At 40.0% G+C, this 26110-nt stretch overlaps 1 protein-coding gene across 4 annotated transcripts in view; it reads left to right on the forward strand.

Moving 5' to 3' along the window:
* RESF1 (retroelement silencing factor 1) overlaps positions 1 to 25737 on the forward strand; it is a 50900-nt gene extending 25163 nt beyond the window's left edge. For 2 of the 4 annotated variants that reach the window (XM_038391701.1, XM_043518308.1), the window contains exons 2-6: positions 3214 to 3257; positions 11805 to 11892; positions 16923 to 22749; positions 23540 to 23614; positions 24291 to 25737. In XM_038391701.1, coding sequence (XP_038247629.1) covers positions 18906 to 22749; positions 23540 to 23614; positions 24291 to 24448 — 4077 coding nt within the window. In that variant the 5' untranslated portion in view covers positions 3214 to 3257; positions 11805 to 11892; positions 16923 to 18905 and the 3' untranslated portion in view covers positions 24449 to 25737. Of the gene's footprint in view, positions 1 to 2936; positions 3115 to 3213; positions 3258 to 11804; positions 11893 to 16922; positions 22750 to 23539; positions 23615 to 24290 lie in introns of those variants that run through there. The other 2 variants (XM_043518325.1, XM_038391721.2) reach the window with 2 other exon arrangements.
* Positions 25738 to 26110: the final 373 nt, after the last annotated feature.

The raw sequence follows: 26110 nt of genomic DNA on the forward strand, positions 1-26110 counted from the left end.
TTGTTAGTCCTCTCAGCTGTAAATAATTATGCCTTCACACATAAATCAGGTAAACTGAAAATGTATAAAAAATGAAATCAGAACATATGTTTCTTTTGGCAAAGAGGGGTATTTGTTTAAAAACCCTATATGATGACAGTGTTTTTGGAACTTGGGGAATGAAACTGTGCTTCCCACCAGTTGCAGTGAAGAAGAGACACAGAGCCAGCTCTTTATCACATCAAGGGTGGTAATGCATCTCTTCTTGCTGTATTCTGTATAGTGCTGTACTAACCTCTGATTGATAATCTTTGGTTAAATAATTTGCTGATGTTCAAAAACCAAGTAGTCATTAACTCAGACACAACACTTGCTAAGGGTAACCTAATTTTGATTGGACCAAGTTGCACAGTATGTTTCACACCTGATTTGTCCAAAGAGAAAGGCAATGCAAGATGGAGGAAGCAAAGTTCACAAACTATTAAGAATCAAGGGTGAGTTTGAGAAACCTGACTTTACAGGTCAACAAGCCATCTGAAGGAAGACTGACATTTCAGAAATCCCAAGACCTTGGGGAGAAGTTATGATGTTAACAAACAAGCCACTCCAGGCTTTTAACCAAATTCTTTCTCTGCACCCAAAGAACTGCTAGCAAGAAGCACTGTGCCAGCAGAACATCACCATCTGGATCCTTGTCTGCAGTTCTAGCTCTTATTCTGAGAGTCCTGAAGACTCAGAGCTGAATGAAGAGTTGGCAAACCTCCTTTTGTTTTGTTTTTTTTAATTGCAGATGTCCAAGTCTTCTTTCATGGTAGGTTTTTTTAGGGTAGGATGTGAAAGTGTGGCTGTGTGCATGATAACACCCACAAAGTCCACCTGGGGAAAGCCTCAAATGTTTTGCAGGGTTAAACAGCTTTAAATACTTTCTCACAAAATTATTCATTAAAGTGTGTTCTGTGTTTTATGTTATAAAGTCTTGAGAAATTCAGATTGTCATCTGTAATTTATGGTAAATAAGAGTTGTCAAACTTCTGTTTATCAAAAGTATTCTGATCAATATCTCTTGGGGAAATATGGGGAGTAGAAAGGGTTAGCTACCACATAAGAACTGATGTCTTAAGGAAGCTTTATAATTGGCTCTGAGGTAGTGATTCAGACATTAGGTAATTTGGTTTCATATTAAGATGTTTAACCATTCAAATTGTAGATTTAATTGAGCCTAGTAAATCTTTAGTTGGGATTTATAAGCAAATAGGTAGACATCTTGGAATCCTTAATCCTTAGTGATTAACTAATTTTTGTATTAATTTGGTTTGATTTAACCTCCAATCCAATATTGAGACTTACTTGTTTGGTCTGATAGTTGCAATGTTTTTTTGTTAGTTTAGTTTAGTTTAATGTTAATAGTAGATCTCCTTTGTAAATACCTTTTCTTAAATTGAGTTTAGTTAGTTTAGTTTGTGGCTCGCGGGCTGGCTTAAAATGGCTTGCAGGCTGGATCCACCCCACGGGCCGTAGTTTGCCTACCCCTAGAGTACAGAGTATATTAGAGTGAAGATTACTGAAATCATTGTAATTGTAGTGGAAAGGACAAAAAATACTAAAAATTCCAATAACAGTATTTTATTACTCCCAGTCTAAAGAATTATGAACATTTTGATATTTGAGGCAAAGATAAGGCTGCTGGTAGCTTTAAAAATCAGCCATGGCTGGGCTCTGCCAAAATAGGAAGTCAGTTTCCTTTTGCTTGAAAAAACTGTTCGTTTTCAGCGAGTAGCAAATTGAAGGGAAACCACTAGCAAAGCTCCTAAAATTTGGAAATGGTTTGACAAAAGGAATGTAAGAGGGTTTGATTTAGATAACTCAATATGGAAAGCATTAATACTTTGTCCATTCCGGGGAAAGGTTCGCAGCTTCACTGTGTTCCTGCATCCGATGAAGTGAGCTGTAGCTCACAAAAGCTTATGCTCAAATAAATTTTAGTCTCTAAGGTGCCACAAGTCCCCCTTTCCTTTTTGTGTTCCAAAAATCACTCTCTCTCATAGTTATATTTATATCCTACATGTTTACAACAATTCTGATTGTAGATGGAGAGAAATGTGACAGTTTTACATGTTGCAGATACACACTTCCCCATTCTGATCATTGTCTTCTACTTTTCCACCCTGCTCCCCAAAAAGTTGCAACAATTTAACTATCAGAAAATACAACTGCTTGGTAAACATAGACTCTAGACTGTATTTACATCATGAACAGTCTCTCTTCTTCCCTTTCCCCGAAGTATGGGAAGTAAATCTTAGGAGTTATGCATCATTAATGACCTTCATTTAACTTCTGTAGTGTGGTCAGGCCAATAAGGATGATTCTGGAGAAATGATTTGGAGGATTTTTGCTTGAATTTACAGGTTGAAGACATTTTCCTGGTTTGATCTCAAGGCAGTTGGTTGTCGTAGCACTATGCTGTGATCTATATGAGCCACATGACGTATGGATGAGGCTCTGTTTATATAAAGCACTTGGATAGAATGCCTGAATTTTCTGATGAGAAACTCTAAAAACAAGACACGCAGGAGTTGTAGAAACTTCCAAATGCATTAATTCAGTATTAGATCTGCACTTGCAGGTGGCTAACCATAGGCCTTATGGAGGAAGATAAGTTCCTTGAGCTCTCTAACAAATCAGTCTGCTACCTGAAGAAGCAGAACTCTATGTAGGCCAAGGGTCACATGTATAAGGGGACAAAATTCCCTTTCTTTCCCCACTCGCTCTCAAAAGAGAGAAGCTTTTAGGTTTAGATGTTTTAAAGGAGAAAAGGCAAATACAAAATGGGGTTAATAAGTACCAGTGATGGTGAAGAAAAAGTGGTAATCTTCAAGAAGATAACCATATTCTCTAAAGCACTATTAAACTAAATAAATCAAAGCCCAGTTAAGCTATATGGTCTGGTTTTTTTATAGTATCTTGAGGAGCCACAGCCTGATAACTTAACTGCAATTTAGAGACTACTACCTGTCTATATACATGAAGTAGTAAACTATGGAAGGGGATGGACAAATAAAACTCCACTGGTCTAAATGTTGCATTTATTAAAAAAACAAAAACAAACCATAAACAAAGTTCTCAAATTAGCTTGAGGCAAGCACAGGTAATAAAGTTAAAATTCCTTTTGACTAGGGGCTGCTATTCTCAACTTCTGTTGGCTTCTAGTGTCTAATAATTTTTGTTATATTGCAGGTTGTATGAAGAGGGGGAAGCCTCCTGTTTGAAATACCATCAGAGTAAGTGGTTTTCATTGTTACACAAACTTAATAGTGAATTTGATCAATGAGTTTTTGTCATGGTTTCGGTAAGTGTGAAATTATTTTCTAACTCACAAAACATAACTTGACCCTAATTGGAGGAAAAATAAGGTTCATGTATGTAAAAAGTGCTTGTTCAAATCTGACATTTAGGTTTCCTCATATACATTCAGGGTTTGGGGTTTTTTGTTTTGTTTTTACTCTTTCTGTAGAATCTTATTTTGGCTTTTGTATTCCTTTGATTATCACTGTCCTTTTGCACCTCTCTATATGTAGGTCTGTAATACTTGCCTAAATAAGTGTCTGCAAGTGACTGTCCTTGAACCTAGTAGGTGCTAAAAAGGTACAGAAAGTTAATAAAGGTTTCAGAGTAGCAGCCGTGTTAGTCTGTATTCGCAAAAAAGAAAAGGAGTACTTGTGGCACCTTAGAGACTAACAAATTTATTTGAGCATAAGCTTTCGTGAGCTACAGCTCATTTCATCGGATGCATTCGATGGAAAATACAGTGGGGAGATTTATATATATACACACACACACACACACACACACACACACACACACACAGAACATGAAACAATGGGTTTTATCATACACACTGTAAGGAGAGTGATCACTTAAGATGAGCTATTACCAGCAAGAAGGAGGGGGGGGAAGGAGGAAAACCTTTTGTGATGATAATCAAGGTGGGCCACTTCCAGCAGTTAACAAGAACAGAGGAACAGTGCGGGGTGGGGTGGGGGAGAAATAAGATGGGGAAATAATTTTACTTTATGTAATAACCCATCTACTCCCAGTCTCTATTCAAGCCTAAGTTAATTGTATCCAGTTTGCAAATTAATTCCAATTCAGCAGTCTCTCATTGGAGTCTGTTTTTGAAGGTTTTTTGTTGAAGGATAGCCACTCTCAGGTCTGTAATCGTGTGACCGGAGAGACTGAAGTGTTCTCCGACTGGGTTTTGAATGTTCTAATTCTTGATGTCTGATTTGTGTCCATTTATTCTTTTACGTAGAGACTGTCCAGTTTGACCAATGTTCATGGCAGAGGGGCACGGCTGGCACATGATGGCATATATCACATTGGTAGATGTGCAGGTGAACGAGCCTCTGATAGTGTGGCTGATGTGATTAGGCCCTATGATAGTGTCCCCTGAATAGATATGTGGACAGAGTTGGCAACGGGCTTTGTTGCAAGGATAGGTTCCTGGGTTAGTGGTTCTGTTGTGTGGTTGCTGGTGAGTATTTGCTTCAGGTTGGGGGGGCTGTCTGTAAGCAAGGACTAATAAAGGATCACAAAATGGCTTTACAAAAACTGACTTCAGCCTCTCACTACTCCATGAACTTAAACAGTATTTCCACTTTATAGGGTAGAGTGTGTTGTGGAAAATGAGTCACGCCATCTATTTGGTTCAAACAATCTGAGGCCTTTTATTGAATACAAGCATGCAGGGAGAGGGAGACAGAGATGGTCACCAGGTGCCACCCTGGTCTCTCTCTACCCTGCCCCTATAATACCAGTCTTATATAGGTCCAAATCCAAGCCAAATGATACATTTCCTTATTAGTTATTTTTCACCACTCAAGCATTATTAATAAAGTCTTATGAGGAGATAATGGAAAGACCATTTCATAATTAGCACTGTGCTGACGCACCTTGTTATTATCAAGATCTGTGGTTTGCTGTGGCAGTGTTTTGACTAGGGACTTTTGCAGGGTGGAGGGTGCATATAATGGACAGCTAGGGACTCTTCTGGAGGCCCTTTGGCTCTTTTCTAGTTAGAGATTAGCCTAGTCCATTATCTGGCTCAAGTGCCACAGCCCAGCATATGTAAATGCTTTTAGCTTAAGCCAAGTCTTAGAGTATACAGGCCTGTAGGCCTCTTGCGTATGTTGCATATAGTGCATAGATTGTGCTGCAAACTGAGAAGGGGTCAGGTCAACAGTAATTTCCCCCACAATTGTAAGTGTCTTGCTCAGAATTGGGAGCAAATCCAGATCTCTTGGTTCCCTGTCATGAGCCTCAACCACAAGATTATCCTTCCTTCTATAATTGCGAAAAGCATCCTTTTGAATATTCTTACTGTATGATCCAGTTCAGGCTAGCACTCTTGCACTCTAGCACTCTTATCAACTTCAGGCCTTATTTCTGCTAGACTTGAACTAAATGTTCTCGAGATCTAAACCACAACTCTGGGTGCCAGGTGACTCGCCCTTGGTGGTTATGGACAAATCACTCTGTCTCAGATTCCCCTTTTGTAAAATGAGGATTATATCAAACTACCTCATAAAGATTATGGGAATTTCTATTCTAGATGGAGCAGGTAGCACTGCCTGTTACTAAGGTTTCCCAGTCTGAATGTTTTGGAAGACTTCAACCAAAACAGTTCAACTGTTTCTGAGAATGGAGCTTGTTTTTCACTGTTGAGAAAATCCTCGGTTACCTTTTCTTAGGAAAGTTTTAGTGCTCCCCTGACTTGGAGCAGAGACTTGAAACTTAGCAGGAGGGTGGCTTTGCATTAGTGATGCATCTTTTGTTGTTCCCGTGAAAATGCACTCAAATTTGGTCAAGATATAAGCCGTTAAATTGCTGTTCACACATGCTCAGTGGAAACTTGCTAGAGCTTAATAGCTAAAATCTCTGAAGATTCTGCCCATACTGAGTATGCACCATCTCCTCACAGCTCCTAATGCTGACCAGGCTATAGATTTGACATCCCCATAGAGCAGCTGAACATGCTTCTTCCTCTTGCAGCTTCTACATGTGACCAGACTACATGTGCCATCTCCAGAGTGAGTGAGCATGCTTCAGCCTAAGGCTACAGGAGTGAACCATTCTTTCTCTGTAATGGTTGCTCCCTGTAATGGGGCCAGGCACTGGAAATGAGAGCAGGGAGCGTGTTTCTCCAGTGTTCTCAATGACACATGCTTCCCACTGCGGGCACTGCAGCATTGAGGAGAAGAAGACTGACTCAAATGCAGAGGGCATAAGAGCCAGATGTAGAACATGTTGGGGAGGACCAGAGGAATAGACAAGAATCCTGGGATGAAGACTGGAACTGGAGGCTGGTAGGGTGTGGAGACTGGGATAGACTGAGTAAAAAGACTAGCTCCAGGAGCCAGCAAGGCAAACTATGAGCTGGGAGGCGAAGGAAACTGAGACTCCCAGTATGAGCAGACTGCGACTGGGAACCAGGGTGGGTGGCCTGGATGTGGAGGGGAAACAAAGTTGCCAAGGTGCACAGGCAATTCTGACATTTCCTAACGTTTGAGTTCTTCACTTTGCAACTTTAATAGGATCCTGGGACCGAGATCCAGAGGCGATGCCTTTTTCATCTTATGGAACACACCTCTCCTGTATACCTTCCTTTATACCCTGTTGCTGTCTGTGGTCATACAAGGACCAACTAAGCCAAAGTCATCCTGATAGCCGCTGCATGGCCAAGCAAACCTGGTATTCATACCTACAGTGGATGTCCACATGCCCACCACATGTCCTACCACTTCTTCCAAATCTCCTTTCACAGGATGTAGGTCAGACCTTGCACCTGAACCTGGAGATACTCCACTTGAGAGCTTGTCTCCTCAGTGGTTCCAAGGCGAGGAGATGATCTGCTATGAGGAAGTCAGACATTTTGTTAAACAGTAGACAGTCAACTATACGCTCAATATACTTCCACAAATGGAAGAGATTTCAAACATGGTACCTAAATAAACAAATGGAAGCCTCCACGTCTACCCTGCCATTAGTCCTGGACTACATACTTCATCTTAAGAAATCTGGTCTCTCAGTGAGTTCACTCCAAGTACACCTGGCAGCAGTCACAACCTTCCACCATAAGGTGGATGAGGTTTCAGTGTTTGGTCATCCAATTACCAAAGTTTTCTACAGGGCGTATGCAATCTCTGCCTAGAACCCAGAGCCCCAGCTTCTCCATGGGACCTCACTTTAGTGTTTCAGTCTCTCACAAGCGTCCCATTTGAACCTTTGGCTTCATGCTCACTACTACACCTTTCCATGAAAGTAACCTTTCTCGTTGCCATTGTGTCCGCAAGGTACGTAGGAGATCTTGGGGCCCTTATTGGCATACCCACCATATATGATCTTTCTCAAGAACAAGGTCACCCTAAGACCGCATCCTACATATTTACCTAAAGTCCTTCTTCTTTCTACCTCAACCAACTCATTCATCGTCCCACATTCTTCCCTAAACCTCACAAGAACGGACAAGAGGTGGCATTCCAGAACCTGGACATCAGAAGGACACTAACCTTTTATCTCAAACAGATCAAACCATTCAGAAAAACTCCTAAATTGTTTCTTTCCACTACAGAGGGGATTAAAGTCAAACCTATATCTAAGCAGAGACTTTCCAAAAGGATTCAAGTTGTATCCAGCTATGCTTCTGTCAACATGAGCTACAACTCCCATAATGAGTCAGAACACACTCCATAAGATCAGTTGAAACATTGATAGCCTTATTGAATGACGTGCCTATTACTGACATATGTAAAGCAGCCACTTGGACATCATCTCACACATTCATACAACACTATATCATTGACCAGGATTCACCATCTGACACTCGGCTGAGAGAGACAGTCTTATTATCCATTCAAACCTAACTTCGAAGCTCCTCCATCCCTCTGAGGGGTGCTGATCTACAGTCATCTAAAGTGGAGAACCCACAGGGACAACACTTGAAGAATGAAGAGGGGGTTACTCACTTTTTGCAGTAACTGATGTTCTTCAAGGTGTGTCCTCCTGTGGGTGTTTCACTACCCAGTCTCCTGCCCTTTACTTGGGAGTTCTAACTGAAGTTCTCTGCAGTAGAGAAGGAACTGGGGGAGGGAGGGAAAGGGCCGCAGCTGCACAGCTCTAGTTAACGGCCGCTGCAGGTGTGAGATGGGGAGAGCACATGTGCAGCCCAGCCGGGTACTACTATCAAAATTCTCTGACTAGAGGCATAGGGCCCACTCTCACAACAGCATCGTCACTTTAATGGTGGACTCCCTACTACAAAGAGGGGCAATAGAGCAGGTTTCTCTAGAATTTCAAGGGATTGGTTTCTATTCAACTTATTTCCTGATTTCCCCCCCCCCCCCCCCAAAAGATGCATGGAGACCAATTTTGGACCTCCCACCATCTCAGTCACTTCATCCGCAAACTCAAGTTTCCTATGGTCACATTAGCAACAATCACCCCATCATTAGACTGTCTTGTTGTTTATGGCTCTCACTATGCCAGATGCTTATTTTCACGCAGTCATTCATCTTCTCCACAGATTGTTCCTGAGATTCACAGTTGACCCAAAGCATTTTCAATACAAGGTCTTGCCATTTGGACTCACTGCTGCTCCCAGGGTCTTCACCAAGGGTTTTTTCCATTGTGGTACCCTACCTCAGGCATTATGTGGTCCTTGCATTCCCCTGTCTAGATGACTAGCTCCTAGCGGTGTGATCCAGGGAGGAAGATCAGCTTTCAACCTCCATGTTGCTCAGACTCCTTTCTTCCCTCAGAGTCTGCATCAACATAGAAAAATCAACAATGAATCCCCACGCAATCCCTAGACTTTATAGAGGGATTCATCAACACAAACTTGCCTTCCGAGGGACAGGTTCCAGTCTCTGCAGGAAATCATAGCCCAAGTAGTTAACAGTCCTTTTGCCCCAGCCAGGACTTGCCTTATGCCGCCTTGGCAACCTGGCCTCATGCACATACGCCTCTGCCTTCTCTGACTTCAGATGTGGCTCCTGAGAGTTTACTCACCCATGTAGCACACCGTGGACCTTATGCTGACAGTTGCCCCCACGGTACTCTTTCCTGCAGTGGTGGATGAATCCCTGGTGGATTTGCGTGGGAGTCCCCTTTCTCCTCTCCTCCCTGGACAGGACAGTCATCACTGACGCATCTCACCTAGGATGGGGAGCACACATGGGAGACCACATGACACTGGAAGTATGGATTCCTTAGGAATTGAGGATGCATATCAACATCCTGGAACTCCAGGTGATAAGAAGGGCATGCCAAGCATATTTCTCATCCATCCAGTCCCATCATGTTCTTAGTATGTTGGACAACACCACTACTGTTTCATTACATCCACAAACAGGCACAAAATCCATCGCTCTGTGTATAGAGGCAGTCAACTTCTGGAAATGGTGCATTGCCTCCTGGATCCTGTTATCTGCAGCCTGTCTTCTGGGCACTCAGAATGTGATCACAGACTCACTCAGCAAATGGTTTGTGATCAACCATGAGTGGGAACTCTCAACACCGTGGTTCACGACATCTTTGACCAATGGGGAACTCAGGCCATGGATCTCTTCACCTTCCCATCAACAACAGATGCAGCACATACTGCTCTGCGGGGGTATTGATTGCCATTCTTAGAATGATGCTCTCATACTCCACTGGTTAGACAGATCAGCTACATCTCCTCTTCGCCTTCTGCCATGAGTACTCCACAAGATCAGATGGGACAGACGACAGTCATCCTTATCACTCTCTGCTGGCCCAGACATTTCCTGTTTCCCAACCTTCTCCTCATGTCCACTCATCCCCCAGTTCCCATCCTCATTTTCCCTGAGCTACTGACACAGCACAATGGCAGAATCAGACATCCCAATCCTCAGATGCTTTACCTCAGAGTTGGTATGTGGATGGGCATCTTCTTTAGAACAGGCGTGTTCATCAAAAATGTGAAACATCCTATTGAGCAGCAGGAAAGCCATTCTCTTATTATTTTCTTCCAGAAACTGCATGCAACTACAGAGGAATGTCTATCCAGTCCCTTGACATCCAGCAAGCTCTGACATTCTACTTGCAGAGAATGAAACCAATTAGGAAGTCCTCTAGATTATTTGTTGCAATAACAGAGATACTCTGGGCAAACCATCTCCACGAAGAGAATCTTGAAGTGGATTTTGATTTGCATTAAACTCTTCTACCAGTTGTCGGGCCTACCTCTCCTGACGGTTGCAGGCTCACTCCACAAGAGCTCAGACTTCAACCATGGCCACCCTTCAGGATGTGCTTCTTGTAGGCATAGGTAGAGTAACCAGGAGGAGTTCTTTGCACATCTTTGCTGCACATTGCACCTTAGTGCAGGACTCTGCAGTCAGTGCTTCCTTCATCATGGCAGTTCTCCACATGACCACTCCATCCTTAGCCTTGCACCTTCCTCCAACTTAGGTACTGCTTGTTAATCACCCTCAGTAGAATACAATAGGGACCATCACTCAAAGAAGAAGCAGAGGATTCTTACCTGTAAGTGGAGGTTCTTCAAGATGTGTGGTTCTTATCTGTATTCCACTTCCTGCCCACCTTTCCTTCTGCTGCAGATTGGTCAATTCACAGTGGAGAAGGAACTAAATGTGTGGTCTATCCACTCTGCCCTTTATTGCCTCTGATGGAAGCACGAGGCGAGCCAGGGTATGTGCACGGACCGGTGGACACTACTTTCAAATTCTCCAACTTCTGATGCATGGTGTGCATGCATAACCCTCAGTGGAATTCAGATATGGACCAGACATCTTTAAGAACCTTCAGTTACAGGTAAGTAACCTCCTCTTTTCCTTTTAAGTCTTTTATATTGTGCCTGTGACAGTTTAATATGTTGATGGGCTGTGAAAGTAGTAGGTAGTGAATGTAGTTACTTTCCGTTTTTGAGGTTGCTTGGGAACAAAGTAGTACAGAAAGAACTAGAAGGAGGAGTGCCTCTAAAAATTATGCAACAGACATCAGCTGTTTGCTTTGTTAGTAAATATTAATCTTATGATTCTTTTGTATATTAAACTCTCTTGATTCTTTGGCCCAAAATCCCAGAATCTTTTATGTGATTTTAGATAAATGGATGTCTGTAATCATAGTTGGACTGTACTTAATGATCTAATCTGTTTTTTCCCCCTCACCTTGCTAACTTAGTTCAGATGTCCAGGAACGGACCCCTGGCAACTAATAGATGTGTGTTGTAATGAACAGGATTGTGTAATTGATAAGGGATGCTTATAAATGCATACTGTTATTGATAAGTTACTAGTAATTAACAACATGGAGAGGGAACATTTGTTATAACAGGTGTGTTCTATAATCATTATAATAGCAAACCACTGAATAATGCATTGATTAATGTCCATTCATTAAGAGTTAATTGTGGCCACTGATGGTCCTGGTAGTGCTAAATTAGTTACAAACGTTGTTTGGCTTATTGATTCAAAATAAAATTCAAAACATGAGAGGATTTTCTTTTGACCTACTGCTATATAAAGGGATGAATTTTGGGGAGTTGGTCAGAAGTGAAGTGAGCCACCAAACTTCTGCAGTCAGAGACTGGTATATATGTCTTTTCCTTTCTGTATTCTGTGTAGTGCTGTATTAAGAATTGATTTTGTCTACGTGTAACAGCATTCAATCCTTACAATTAGTACTCAAGTATACAGTTCAACTATTTTAAAATACTCAGAAATCAAAGGCCAACTTCAGGAAGACCCTCAAATACATTAAGGCCTTTCTACTTTTAATTTTACCAGGTACTGCGAGTGGGTGACCCTTAGAAAATTGAAATATAAATTGGATTCCCTTTGCCTGTTACTAAATAACACAGTTACTTCAAATCAGGTAAGAGAGTGAAGGTCAGTCTCTAGAATGCAACTGACATGTCACAAATGTAATTGCTGAGTGGTTGGTAGGTTTTTTTTTTTGTTTGTTTTTTTTGGCACTTCAGTTTGAACTTGCGTACGATTCTACCAATGCACACAAAGGGAATATAGGATAAATATTTTATAAAATTTGTAAGTCCCACTTTCAGAAATGCCTATGCAGCTGGGCACCTAAATTCCATGGATTTTTAATGAGACTTAGACCAGATCTGCACTACAAATTTTTGCCAGCATAGCTAGGTCTGTGTGTGTGTGCAGGGGTGATGTGATTTGTGACAGAAATAGTTGTGCCAGCAGAATCTCCTTGTGTAGGTGCAATTATACTGGCAGTAGTGTAGTTACACCCATGCTTTGAGCACATTGGCAGTATAGCTATATCATCAAAGCCTTCCAAGTGTAGACCTAGCTTAGGCACTTAGGAACCTGTGATTTTTGAAAATGGCACTTAGGCTCATGAGTCACTTGGGCAAAATTTTCAAAAATGACTATGATTCCCTCTTTTGACTCTATTGATGCTGTAATACTAATAAGGAAAAAGTACTAAATGTTTGTTTTTGACACTGCAATAAGAAGATATGACTTCGAACAAACACAGGGACTAAATGCGAGTTCGAAGGTGCTGTCTGATGCAATCAGTTTTCACAGTAGAATGGCATGCACAATAGCTCTTGGATGAATTTAAGATAGTGTGACAAAGTTCCTCCTCTACCTTGGTGGGTCCTGCGCTGATTGGCAGATTTGCTCCCCTCAGAGGTTCACGGCAGCCCTCAGTTTGGCCACTTTCGTGGCTCAAATCTGCTGTTCGCTCAGTTAGCCTCATCACTGGCCAGCATGGAGAAAAGGAAGAACAATAATCCCTGCAGTCTCTGCTGATCCACCTAATGGATCGGGGAACAGGCCAGAGATCTTCCCCACTGGTGGAACCCACAGTCCAGGTCAACTCCTCCGGTATTAAGTATGGAGTTGAGGATATGGAGGGAACCCAGGCCCACCCTCTACTCCGGGTTGCAGCCCAAGGCCCTGTGAATTGCAGCTGTCTACAGTGGCTCCTGTAACAGCTGTGTGACAGCTACAGCTCCCTGGGCTACTTCCCCATGGCCTCCTCCCAACACCTTTTTCATCCTCACCACAGGACCTTCCTCCTGATGCCAAATAGTGTTTGTACTCTTCAGACTTCCAGCAGCATGCCCTCTCACACTCAGCTCCTTGCACCTCTTGCTCCCAGCTCCTTGCACGCACTCCACAAACTGAAGTGAGCTCCTTTTTAAACCCAGGTGCCCTGATTAGCCTGCCTGTCTTAATTGATTCTGGCAGCTTCTTGATTGGCTGCAAGTGTTCTAATCAGCCTGTCTGTCTTAATTGTTTCCAGAAAGTTCTTGATTGTTCTGGAACCTTCCCTATTACCTTACCCAGGGAAAAGGGACCTACTTAACCTGGGTCTAATATATCTGCCTTTTGTCACTCTCCTGTAGCCATCTGGTCTGACCCTGTCACAATAGACAATTCTTTTTATACTAGATGTTGAATTATGAATTGGCAGTGATCAGTTTATTCATTCCAACTGACCTTTTCTTATAAGTGCTCTCCTCCCTCCAAAAAAGAGGAATTCTATTGTCACAGGAAGAAAAGGAGTACTTGTGGCACCTTAGAGACTAACAAATTTATTTGAGCATAAGCTTTCGTGAGCTACAGCTCACTTCATCTGATGCATCTGATGAAGTGAGCTGTAGCTCACGAAAGCTTATGCTCAAATAAATTTGTTAGTCTCTAAGGTACCATAAGTACTCCTTTTCTTTTTGCGAATACAGACTAACACAGCTGCTACTCTGAAAATTGTCACAGGGTTGCACTGGCCCTTTAAGAGGGAAGAGGCCAGTGCGTTTTTTTAGCTGCCTCCTGATTAGACTTAAAGAGGGCACATGGGCCCTAGAGGGTAGGGGAGTCCTAGTGGAGTCCAGGCTGACTGAGGGTATGTCTACACAGCAGCTAGACACCCCTGTTGGCCTGTGTCAGCTGACTCTGGCTGCATTGCTGTGTAGACTTCCAGACTCGGGCTGGAACTCGAGCTCTGGGACCCTCCTACTGCACAGGGTCCCAGGGGTCAGGCTGGAGCTTAAGCCTGGAAGTCAACAACCACAGTGAAACAGCCCCGAGTCCTGTGAGCCCAAGTCGGCTGGCACAGGCCAACTGCGGGTGTCTAGTTCCTGATTAGACATTCACTGAGAGCATAGGCTGGCAGGTGAGAGCTGCCTGGGAGAAAGTCTCCAGAGAATGGAAAGGTCTTTCTGGGAATAGGGAAGAACTGGCTAGGAGACCAGTGAAGGGGCTAGCTTATTGACCTTCCTGAGCAAGAGAGGCTGAATGGGGCTGAATCGTTGGGGCTGTGTTCCTTTTTATGACTGGGCCAAGGGGAAACTATGACAGGATCACTTGCCATTCTGCGCTGCCGGAGGGTGTGCCAGGAGGGGTTGCTTTGACACATTTCTTTTCCCTGAGGAACTGAAAAATTAACCTTCAAAATTGGTAGGTTATGTCTTGACTCTGTGTGAATTCCTATTTGTCTTTAAAATTAAAAATGAGAGGGGCTTAAAAATGAGAGGGGTTCTCTGGAGGCCAAAATATTTCAAACTTCTGATCACTTTTAAAGGTGGTGGGGGAAGGAAAAAGTCTAAAATTTAATTTATTAGATTCATTCAGTGGAGATGATTGCCTGATTCTGCATTCACTGAAGTCAATGGGAGCTTTACCAATGACTTTAATGAGTATACAGACTGGTCAATTAAATACTAATTTGGCAAGTTATTAAGATTTTAAATAGTAATATCAGAATGGTTTGTCTGCTCCAATAGATTTAAAACAAGATATCAAAAGATTATAGATCTGCTGGAAAACTGTCTTTCTTTATTTTTTTTTAAGTTCATCTCTATAGCTCTTTGTGAGAGGCCTCTTAAAGTAAGCAATTAAACTAATTGTATTCATCTAGCTGGGGATTTACCTAGTTATAACTTTTCTGCCTATTCCAAGCTTGCTGGGCTTCCCTTCCTCTTTATGGCTGTATATGGCCAGCAAGTGGTCCACTTTAGCAGGTTTGGGTGGTGGTGGGGTGGTGGACTGGGCAGGATGAGTATGCAGCTGTAGGAGGGAGTAGCGGAGAAAGAAGGCATGGGAACTATTTCACTCTTCTTACTGATTTATGGAGGTGTTTCAGGATATTTATAATCTCCCTCCATGCAGTGCTTTTTAGGAGTTTAATTGGAGCTATTGCCCCCTAAATTTATCTGGAACTGAAGGAACTTTATAGGCTTGTTGAGGTACAAACAGCCTCACCATCTGGGAGTCACTTTAGGATTGGCAGATTTGAAACAGCCAAAAAAGACACCAACCCCACGTAGGCTCTTGAATGACTGTCCTATTCTGGTTTAGAAAGGGAAATCAGCTGTCTTGGGCTTGTATGGAAGAGGAGAGACTAAAGAACATTTAGTTAATTAGTTCTCTAATGTTCCTTAGAGACTAAAGAACCCCTAAAGAACATTCTGAGATTCACAGAATGGGATTATTGGAGCTCCTCAGTGACCTTCTTAAAGGCTTGTTACAAAGGATTGAGGGAAGGAGGAAACCATGAACTGTGGAAGGTTTCCCAGAGAGTTGATGCTCTGGGGGAGCTCCTTTATTGTATGCTTTCTACATCTGCATGAAATTGGCTCCTCTCCTGCAAACCTCAGAAAGTCAGGAAAATAATGCTTTCTCCTAAATAAGAACACAAGTGCCCTTTGTTTTGAGACTAATATGATTTGCTTCATTTTAAAAAATATAAAAAATGTAGACAAAATTTTAAGTTTGAGAGTACAGTTTACAAACGGCCTTAATTCTACCCCATAGTCATTTGAGAGTTTCATACTACCGTTTTAATCCGTACATTTCTTCTTACTAGTACCAACTACTATAGTTTGCTCTTATCTCATTTGTTAGGAATTTTTTGAGTGCAACCTTTGTAGCTGCTTAGTTTTTATTCATTTGTATAGTCTATCAATTGTCTTGCAACTTGCTATATTAATTGGTATTTTAGTCTTTAAAATTATTTAGTCATCTTTCTTGAAATGTATACAAATGCTTGAGCAGTCCAGTAGTTATTTAATTCAGACTTGAAAGCAAATGTTTTTGGGTTGTTTTTTTTTTCCCCTCCTCTCTCTGATTTTCAGGAAACTTTATGGTGTGATCCTGGGAATCTGAAATATCCCTATTAAAAAGAAATTTTGGACACCAAAGCTCTTTATCATATGTAAATTTTACAAATTACTGTTTTCTCTTGATGTCATACATGTGCTTGATTCCATTCCTTCTGGCTGTTTTAAGTTCATGTTGACAAAAAATATTAAGAAAAGAAGAGGTGTATTATATTTTGTAGTTAAGAATGTCAAACTGATGATACTGAATTTTACAACTTGGCATACAAAAATTAGTGGCTGCCCCTAACTGCAACGTGGGTGAAATTACATCTCCAATAGAACTGGAGAAAAATAGGACACGCATTTGAGGGGAAATCTTTTAACTACAAATGATTTTTTTTTCATATTTGGAAGTCTGCTTCTCTGTATATCACAGAGTTATCAAAGGCAAGCCTTGTTTTTATAAAATGTCTTAGGTTTTATTAGTCCTTGAGTTGACATTCTGCTTTATAAATGTTTAAGTTCAACATTTTAGCCTATTATTGCATACATTTCCTTGTTTAAGCAAAAAGAGTGAAAACAAATATAAAAATCCAAATTCATATGCTGTGACCTTTTTTCATAACGTATTTATATTCTGGGAAAGAACTTTAACATACTTTTTAGCATTTGGGATTTTTGATGTCAGTATTATGGCTCATAAGTGAAGTTTTATCGAGCAACTTCATTTCATTCAAACAATTCTGTTAGTAGTGGATGTTTGAAAGTTAGAATAAAAACATTTATTGGCATAAATATAATTAATATTTTGACTTCTTTTTAGAATTCTGAATTTAAATTCAACAGAACTAAAAGCAACACCAAGACAGGATGGACTGGAATGTAAGACCACCCCAAAACGCTGATAATCAGAATAACTTGCAGTGTCAAAATAGTTTGCAAAGTCAAGGAATTCATTTTTCTCACATGTTTTCTAATGCATGTGCTTTCCCTCAGACAAGCACGTACTCTACTCAGAATGCTTGTACTTATCCTGGAAGTAACCAGACGGTATTTCTGCAGTCTAACAACATGAACATGGTTACAAATCGATTGCCTTTTCAAAATACTGAAGGATACAAAACATTGCAGCAAGCATTTCCAAAAGAATCTGTACCTGGTAGAGTTTTTGTTGCCTCACAACGTTCATTTGAGAGGCATCCACCTTCACGTGTACAAATTAGGCAGCATGTCCCTAAACAGGCTACACATGTGCCAGTAGAGACTACTCTAAATCTTTGGCCAAACTCTGTATCCAACATGCATGTTTTTTCCCAATCAAGAATAGCTCCTGCATCAACACAAACCAACCCTGCAAACAATGTACAGAGTATACCTCAGAAGCCACAGAATCAGTATGTGACCACAAATGCCTATCCTATACAGCCTCAAATAGCACAACCTAATTTTACAAGAACTGTGATGTTTTATAAAGGTAACCAAGCATGCAATACTTTTTCACAGGAACTGCCAGTAGAATGGGTACTACAATATAATTTGAATGGGCCTGCATCTTCTCAACAATGTAGTACAGTACCTATTAATCAGTCATCAAATGAGTGTGTAAATTCTCAACAGAACTCTTTGGCTTTTGCTTTGCCTGCACAACATCTCCAGCAACAAGTACACTGTTCAAGCACTCCATTTCAGGATACACATTCATCAAGTCCAAACACTGCAATAGCTGTACAATCGCAACAGTATGCATCGGCACAAATTGGCTCTGAAGATCATAATGGAAATCCTCCACACTATCCTTCTAGTTATGATTGTAGAGCTGCAGCACAATCTTTGACAGGTCTTCAACAGGTAGTTCCAAGTATATCTAATGAACATATCCAAAACCAGCAAAAACCTATGTCAGATCAAAGTAATGTTTCTTACATTAAAGATGTACAACAGCACTGGCAGAAATTAGAGTCTGGAGAAACCAGTCAGGGAACTGGAAATGTATGTAATTTAAGTGGAAATATGACAGCAAATCAGTCTCTTAATGAACCCGCTAAGCCTTCAACATACATTTTAGAAAGGTATTTTAACAGCATGCAAGAAGTTGTGACAGTTCCTTCTGAGCCACCGAATAAAATAGCTTCAGTACAAGAAAGCCCAATGAGTGGTTCAACAGATTTGCCCGATAATTCTAAAACTATTTCATCAACAGATGGTAGACTGAAAGTAACAAAAGAGAGTCTGGCTGTGGAAGCTCAGAAACTGTTGGACATTAAAAAAAAATATGCAATACTTGAAAGGGTTTTTTTAATAAAACAAAAACTCTTGGCATCTTCAGAACATAATAAAATGACCTCTGACCTTCCTCTACATAATCGAAACACTAACCTTAAACTTTTTCCACATGTGGCCAATCAGACTGAAACATTTTCACACTCTGGTACAGTGAGAATGAAGAGTCAACAACTGCCATTTCGTCAGTCTTCTCTTGAAGAAAGAAACGACAAAAACATTACCAACGCTGGCAGTGAAGGATTAGGTAAGACTCAGAATAGTCATTGGATTAATCAAGGAAATTCTGATTCAAGCTCTGTTTTGATTGCCTATCAGGATAAACTCCCAGTTCATTTAAATAATCTTGAGAAAACTTCAGTATTAGGCCCAAAGAATGCACCAACTGCAGGTCCTACTCAAGAGACCATGAAATGCACTGAAAACACTTTGGGTTTTACCAAACTTAGTAGCTCTGACAGAGTCCTACCAAAAAATATCGGTTAGCACTGGGGAAGCCTCACTTCTCCACTCTGTTCTAAGCAGCATGAATATTTTGCAAGAAAAAAAGTCTGGTGCTCTTGCTAATAAAACGTCTAGCCTCCTTCAGAATGAAAAAATAACTTCAAATTTAACACTCTCAGGAGGAAGTTCACTGGCCAGCAAAAGAGAAGCAAAAGGTGCTGTAGAGACCGTGCAGTGTTCCATATCTGCATGTCCTAAATTGGATCGGCACTCTAAAGGCATTCGTTCTCAGCCAATGGAGAACACCAAAACTTTGAACAATGAGAAGATACTCAGTACTTCTCACATAAATCCTCTTGCTTCAGAAACAGCTGAACTAGGTGTAACTAATAGTTTACCTGAGACTACACCACCACCAGTTGTTACTGGAAACTCATTTTCTAAAATTAACAGCTGTACTACTTCGGTGGAAGAGATAGCAGCATGTCTTGCTTTGTGGAGAAAGTGTCCTTCAGAATCTGTGGATGTTCAATATAGTCAGTCAAATAAAAGCATAGAGTCAAATCTGATTTCATCATCTTATGTAGGATTTCATGATCAGAGTACATGTCATATCTTGGAAAACAAACAAACTGCAGTAGCTAAAGGTGACCTAAATAAAGTTACAATAAGTACAAATGAAACAACTCTGTCTTCTACAACTCCTTCTGCTGGGCAAAAACATGATACGCTGGGTTCCAACTTGGTGAAGGGTTTTGAACCCCAAGTTGCTGTAGTTTCTCCTTTAATACTTTCTAAAGAGAGAACTTCAAGTGAACATCAAGAAAAAAATCCAACATTTTCTGCTGAAATAATTTATCCAGTGATTGAAGGAGGTAGTGTATGTAGTCTACAAGAAGATAAACAAAAAGATGTTTCTGTAGTTGCAAATACCAATAAAGAGATAGTGGAAACTACTTACTTACTATCAGACAAATGTATTCCAATACAGAAAGTGGATTCAGATATGCAGTACACCAAATCAGCTAATGGAAACAAAATAGTAAAAGATGCTGTAAATTCGAACTGCTCATATGATGTAAACAAAAGAAAAGCTGATCAGTTTGCACAAGAAGTGAAAAAAGCTAATATGCAGCTCAGTTTACAAAACAAAACTTCTCTGCCCAAAACAAGCACAAATGGTTCTAGTCTAGTGTCTCAAGAAGATATAACAAAGAATAAAGATTGTGAGGACTTTGTAGAACCAAGGGGCACTACCACGATTGTATCAGAGGATGACATGTTACAGATTTCCAGTGTATGTTCACTTGTTGAAAGTGATGCATCTTATAATTCACAAATAGCCAATATGTTCAGTTCTGTCCCTTTGATGCATTTAGAGAAAAATGTTGCCTTGTTAGAAGAAAATATCTCTGATACAAAGCATAAAGAACAACAATTGTACACTTGTAAAGGAGAATCTGAAATGAAAACCATTGTGTTTGAGGGGGAGAGTTTTCTGCCATTGCAAAAACCTCTGTCTAAATCAGTTTCCACAACAAAGTCATTAGGAGTAACAAGTTTAGAGACGTATTCATGTGATACAAAACAGTGTAATAAAAAGATTTTGGATGATGTAAATGTAAGCAGTTTGGAGGAAGAAAAAAATGAAGACACTTCTAAAACTATTTGTTGCTCGGAACAAAAAATGGTACAAAATATAGTTTCCAGGAATGGAGAAAATGTTGTTGATGTTAACCAGGAGTTGATCAGAAACAAACAAAACCTATCATTTAATGTAATCAGTGAAACAGACGTCTATTCTACTGCAAAGGAAGAAAATACACAAGAACATATATCCAGTGAAGGTGAAAATACAGTGGATGATTTCATTAGTGGTAATAGAGCAGTACCTGTAACCTTTCTAAATGATCAGCTGACTGAACTTTTAAAAGAGTTTCCTTATGGGATTGAAGGTGCAGATGTACTGATGAAAGAGCTGACTAAAAATGAAGATTCCGTGATTGAGCCAACAGAGAATCAAGTTGAAAAAGGAACTCAAGCTAATAGCAAAAGCTGTGATCCCACAGACCCAATACACCAAATAAAAATCACAATACTAAATTCGGAACAAATGAAAGAACTGTTCCCTGAACATAGTCACCAATCCTGTAACAAAGTCATGGTGGAAAACACTGAAAATCAACAACTGGAAATCAGTTCATCAGAAAGAGAGACTTTAGAAACCCATATCCAGCCAGATCGGAATCTAGGCATGGAAAGGGAAAAGAATACACAGGAAACCACAACCTCAAAACAAGAGAAAAAATTTACATACTGTTGTTTAATGGGTTGGTTAGCTGCAGTTTATGCAGTGCCAGGGTGCTCATGCAAATCTCGAGAGGATGTTACTTCAGAGAAACAGGATGGCGACAATCAGTGTTTAGAATCTGTAAACTCTGGCTTCAAAGGGAGACAGGAAATGACTAGTAGAATCGGTCGCATAACAAAGACTAACTGTACAGTGGAAAACAACCTGCAGCTTCCTGTCAAATTACATGATACAAGCAAAAATCTTCCCACAGTAGACAAAGATAGAAAATATGCCCCAAACTCTACAATAAACAAAGATATTAAGCTAAAAGTAAGTAACGAATCAGCTAAAGCACACCAAGAAATAATCAGATCTTTTCATCCTTCTGAGGAAAGAGAAACTGATAAATTCAAAAGAATGAATGACCAGTTGAGGGGAGAGTTGCAACTCCATGTATTAACTCCCTCTTCAGGGAAAGAAGTTTGGATTACTGAAACAGATTCTCAGAAATGCACAAGGCAGGAATTTGCTTCAGGAAAGGTCCATCATACAAATGTAGAACACTCAATAATATCAACTAAAAAAAAAGAACAAGTTTGTAAGATGGAATCTTTTGAAAAAGATCAAACACAAACAGAAGGGTTGGCCATGAAATCCAAAACACATGTCCACAATTCAAAAATTTCAGAGACCATTGAGGTCAAACAAACTAAAATATATGAAGAACATAAATATAAAAAACTTGAACAGCGTGCAGGTAAAGCACACAGAGTTAAGAGACATAATTACACATTTAGCAAGAACGTACAAATTAAAGAGAAGACAAAATTGTCAACAGAAATAAAACATAAGTCGAATAATCATGGAGCCACAAGAAAATCCCCAAATGCAAGCTCAAGAAAGTATGAATATTCTCAGCATAAATCTATAAATGTCCTACCTTCACAGGAACATTTATATAGACGAAAACGGAAAGAAAATATGATTGGGAAGAGAGACTCAAAAAAACCAAAATTGGAAAGTGAAAGAATCAAATATGAAACAAACACTTTTGAACATGCGGGATATAATAAACAAACTACTGATGTGGCATATTTTGAGAAGTCTGCGACATCAAAAGAAGAAAATGTCTGGAAATATAAAAACTTCTTAGCAAATCATAATTATATCCCCAAACCACAGGGAAAAAAAGGGTGCCCTTCTAAAAAGTCTAAAGCCTACTTTTCTGGCAGAGAGAGAGACCTGGATGTTCAGAACAGAGAGAAACATTCTGAAAAAAATCCACAGTATTTAAGTAGAAAAACTAGTAGACTGAAAATTTTTCTTCAAAGAGAACAACAAAAAACTTATCTGAATAGAGTGGCGTTTATACGTACTGCCCAAGAAAGCATTTGTCTGACAAAACTAGACACATCACCTGCCAAACCTGTATGGCATATAAAATCTAATAAAGTTCCAGAGCCCCGCCAGGACTGGAAAACTGATAGCTCACCTTCAGAAGAGGGTAAATTACACAGACCACAAATGCTTGAGTTTAAATTGTGTCCAGAGATACTGTTCAGAAATGCAGCCACTGATGGAGAGAGTTTGGATATTGCACACTCCTCTGAAAGAGACACATCCCTTGTGGCAGGTGCAGTATAAATTAAAGTTTTCTCCTTTTCTGTGAAAGCATATAAACAATAACGTGGGGGTCTTGTGTATGATATGAGGCCAAAATTAGGTTGAATGCTGTGATGCAAAGCCAAGAGCAGTTTATTGATGGTATTGGGCTTAAAACCACATACCCTCGGTATTTTTTTGACGGTGGAGAAAGAATTAATATAATTTTAGGATTTATTCTCCTGTGAAGTTAAGTAAAACAGTAGAAATTCCAATCTTTTAGATTTCATATTAAACAAAACTATAAATCGGGTGGCCGAATTTACTGTCCCTCTGAGCCACATACAACAATCTTCTTCAAAAGTTCTAGAGCCAGGTGCACCAGCTGGGGCTCAGAGCTTCAGCCCCGCTCCTGCTGAAGCCTTGACAAACACTTCCTGCAGGGCTGAAGTCCTGAGACATCCTCTCTCCCCGCCCCTTACCCCCCCCCCCCAAGGAAAAGCCCCTCACCCAATCACCCTGCTGCAGGGCACAAGCCGTGAGCTCTCCTGCCTCCCAGTCTGGTAGGTGAAGAATGAAGTGGGGATTTGGGGGGATCTGCAGGCTGCACTCTAACTGTAAAAGAGCTACATGTGGCTCGTGAGCTGCGCCCACCCCTGCTATAAATAGCGAATAAGCTATATAGAACAATTTGAGACTAAACACTTATTGGCTCTCCTGTTATGCCTGGCTGTGTGCTTATAATATGAGAGGTAAGAATTAGTGGTGATTGTATGATTTATCCCTCCCTTCAATTTCTTTTATCTTTTTTTAATTTTCAGGGGTCAGAAGCAAAAAGGAAGATTGGTTAAATTACATCCCAATGAAGCAAAGAAAAACTGAAGGAACAGCTCAAGGTGAAATGACTTGATTATTCATTTGGAATAAATATCAAATACTGTTTGCTTGGCTTCAAAAACTGTTAATGTACGCTAAGACATTTTAGCAAAATATTATCTCTGGTGCTGCCACTAGTTCAGCTGCACTAATGGGAGCCTGAATGCAGATGTGGCTCTAGTGCTTTCTGGAGATTTACAACCCTAATAATGTGGTAATGCCTCAGGTGAAGCTTGTAATATGGTAATGTCTTGCAAAGCTTCATCTACATTTCAGCTCCAGTTGGATGCAGCTGAACCAACGGTAGCATCGGTGGGAATATTTTGTTATAATTCCATAGTGTAGACAAGGCCTAAACCTTTTCGTCCACACTTCTTCTTGCAGTTACAATTCAGTATTAAAAATGGTTGTGGGGAATGGAATTAAATGCTAGATTGTTTAGTAAATCAGGTTATGTAATTGTTGTTTTCACAGTGGGTGCAGTGGATGGTCTTAAATACCACACAGGTAAAATGCTCATAAATATTTGCATTTGTATATCACTTTATTTTAAAGGTAAAACGTAGTTTGCTGAAATTTATAAGTAAGTGATGAATGTTCAGTATTCAGGTTTCAGAGTAGCAACCGTGTTAGTCTGTATCCGCAAAAAGAACAGTTGTGACTTTCAGCATAACTGACTTCATATCTGTCTTTCAGTTGATGATAATATTCCACTTGATGCAGCAATACAAATCCTGGAAGGAAACGAGGCTCTTCATGTTCCAGTCAAAGACTCGAAAGCGATGTTTCAGACCTACAGGAAAATGTATCTGGCAAAAAGAAGCAGAAGCCTAGATGATAGCTGTTCAAAATAGGTTGTCTTTAGTCATAAAACAACAAAAATGCATTTGTGCTAACTAAATTTGTGTGTTGCTGATCTTCACTATACATTTGTTTTTTGTTAAGCAAATAAGATCTTATGCGGAAAATGTCAGTGTTAAAAATGTTATCCCTTTTCAAATATATTCGATATTTTTTTCTTTTTCAAACTACAGGCTTTAATTGAAGCTAGCAAAATCTCAAGAGCATTTAAACCATCCAGATTGTTGTTTTATCAATAGATGAACTGCTTTACTTTCTGGTTCTGGAAAATCTCCTCTCCTCAGAGACTTTCCATTGCTGGCAATGGAAATAATATGACCAGTGCAAAGGGATCAATGGTAGATTCCTAAGCATTACATAATATCTTCTATTTATGCTATTCTAATTAGTTCTGTTTTTAACAAGGCTTTCTTATTTGAGGCCGAGTAGGGGGGAAGGGTGAGATGTTAGTATTTTTTTTACATGGCGGGCAGAAAAATGTAACAAAGTAACTGAACCTGAGCATACTGATCAAGGGATACCATGAAGTATTTATGCTGCTACTCAGTTTTACTAAACTGAACTTTATACAACTTGTTAGAAAATATAAGGGCTTGTCTACACTACAGTTTAAGTCAATGTAACTTACATCACTCAGGGGTGTGAAAAAGCCACCTCCTAAGTGACACAAGTTACAGCGACCTAAGCGCTGACCAGGCTAGTGCTGTATTGGTGGGAGATGCACTCCTGGCAACATATCTTCCACCTCTTGCTGAGGTGGAGTAATTATGCTGACGGGAGAGCACTCTCCTGTCACCGTAGCACGTCTTCACCAGAATGTAGCATAGTAATGTAGATTAGCCCTTAATCACTAATTTCTTATCTTAACTTTGTACTGCAAGTTGATGACCAGCTGATGCTTTTCATCCTTAATTTAGGGTAATTTTCTCCTACTTTCTTTATATTTGAAAGAAAAGGAGCAGTAGTTGAATTCTAGGAAGTTTGAATTCATGTTGTCTAAGCTATTAGTCACTGGTTAAAGTGAATAAAGTGGGTTTCTATGTTTCTAAGCTACATTAGCTAATGTATAAAACTACACACACACTGATGGATTATATTCATTATTGTTGGTTGTTTTGTTCCTTTTGCTTACAATGTTCAGAATTTTGAATTTAATTGTATTTTTTCAGAATTTTTGGCATTTGATTTTTTACATGTTTAAACCTTTATACTGAAAATATAGCCAGTGTGGATAATTAACTGAACCTTTTTCATATATTAAATAAACTTATTTTGAGCATTACATTTTGGTATTTCCCCACCAGGTTATTTTTCTCATTTACTGATTGCCATTAATTGTAGCTGTTTGAATTTTTGTAATGAGCTGAACGGATATTGAAGGAAACCAAAAACTGTATCAGAGTAGCAGCCATGTTAGTCTGTATTCGCAAAAAGAAAAAGAGTACTTGTGGCACCTTGTCTCTAAGGTGCCACAAATACCCCTTTTCTTTTTGCAAAAATTGTATGAAAATTTATTTCTTAAAATTGCTCAAAAAGACTATTTTAAAGGCAACGCAAAATTAAGTACCAGAGAATGCCCTTAGTTAGCGTTCAACTCTGATTTCCTTAAAGGTTGCATAGATGTAACTGAGGGTAGGATTTGGTCCTGAGCTTCT

The sequence above is a fragment of the Dermochelys coriacea genome, chromosome 1 (genome assembly GCF_009764565.3).
Source record: "Dermochelys coriacea isolate rDerCor1 chromosome 1, rDerCor1.pri.v4, whole genome shotgun sequence".
NCBI lineage: Eukaryota > Metazoa > Chordata > Testudines > Dermochelyidae > Dermochelys > Dermochelys coriacea.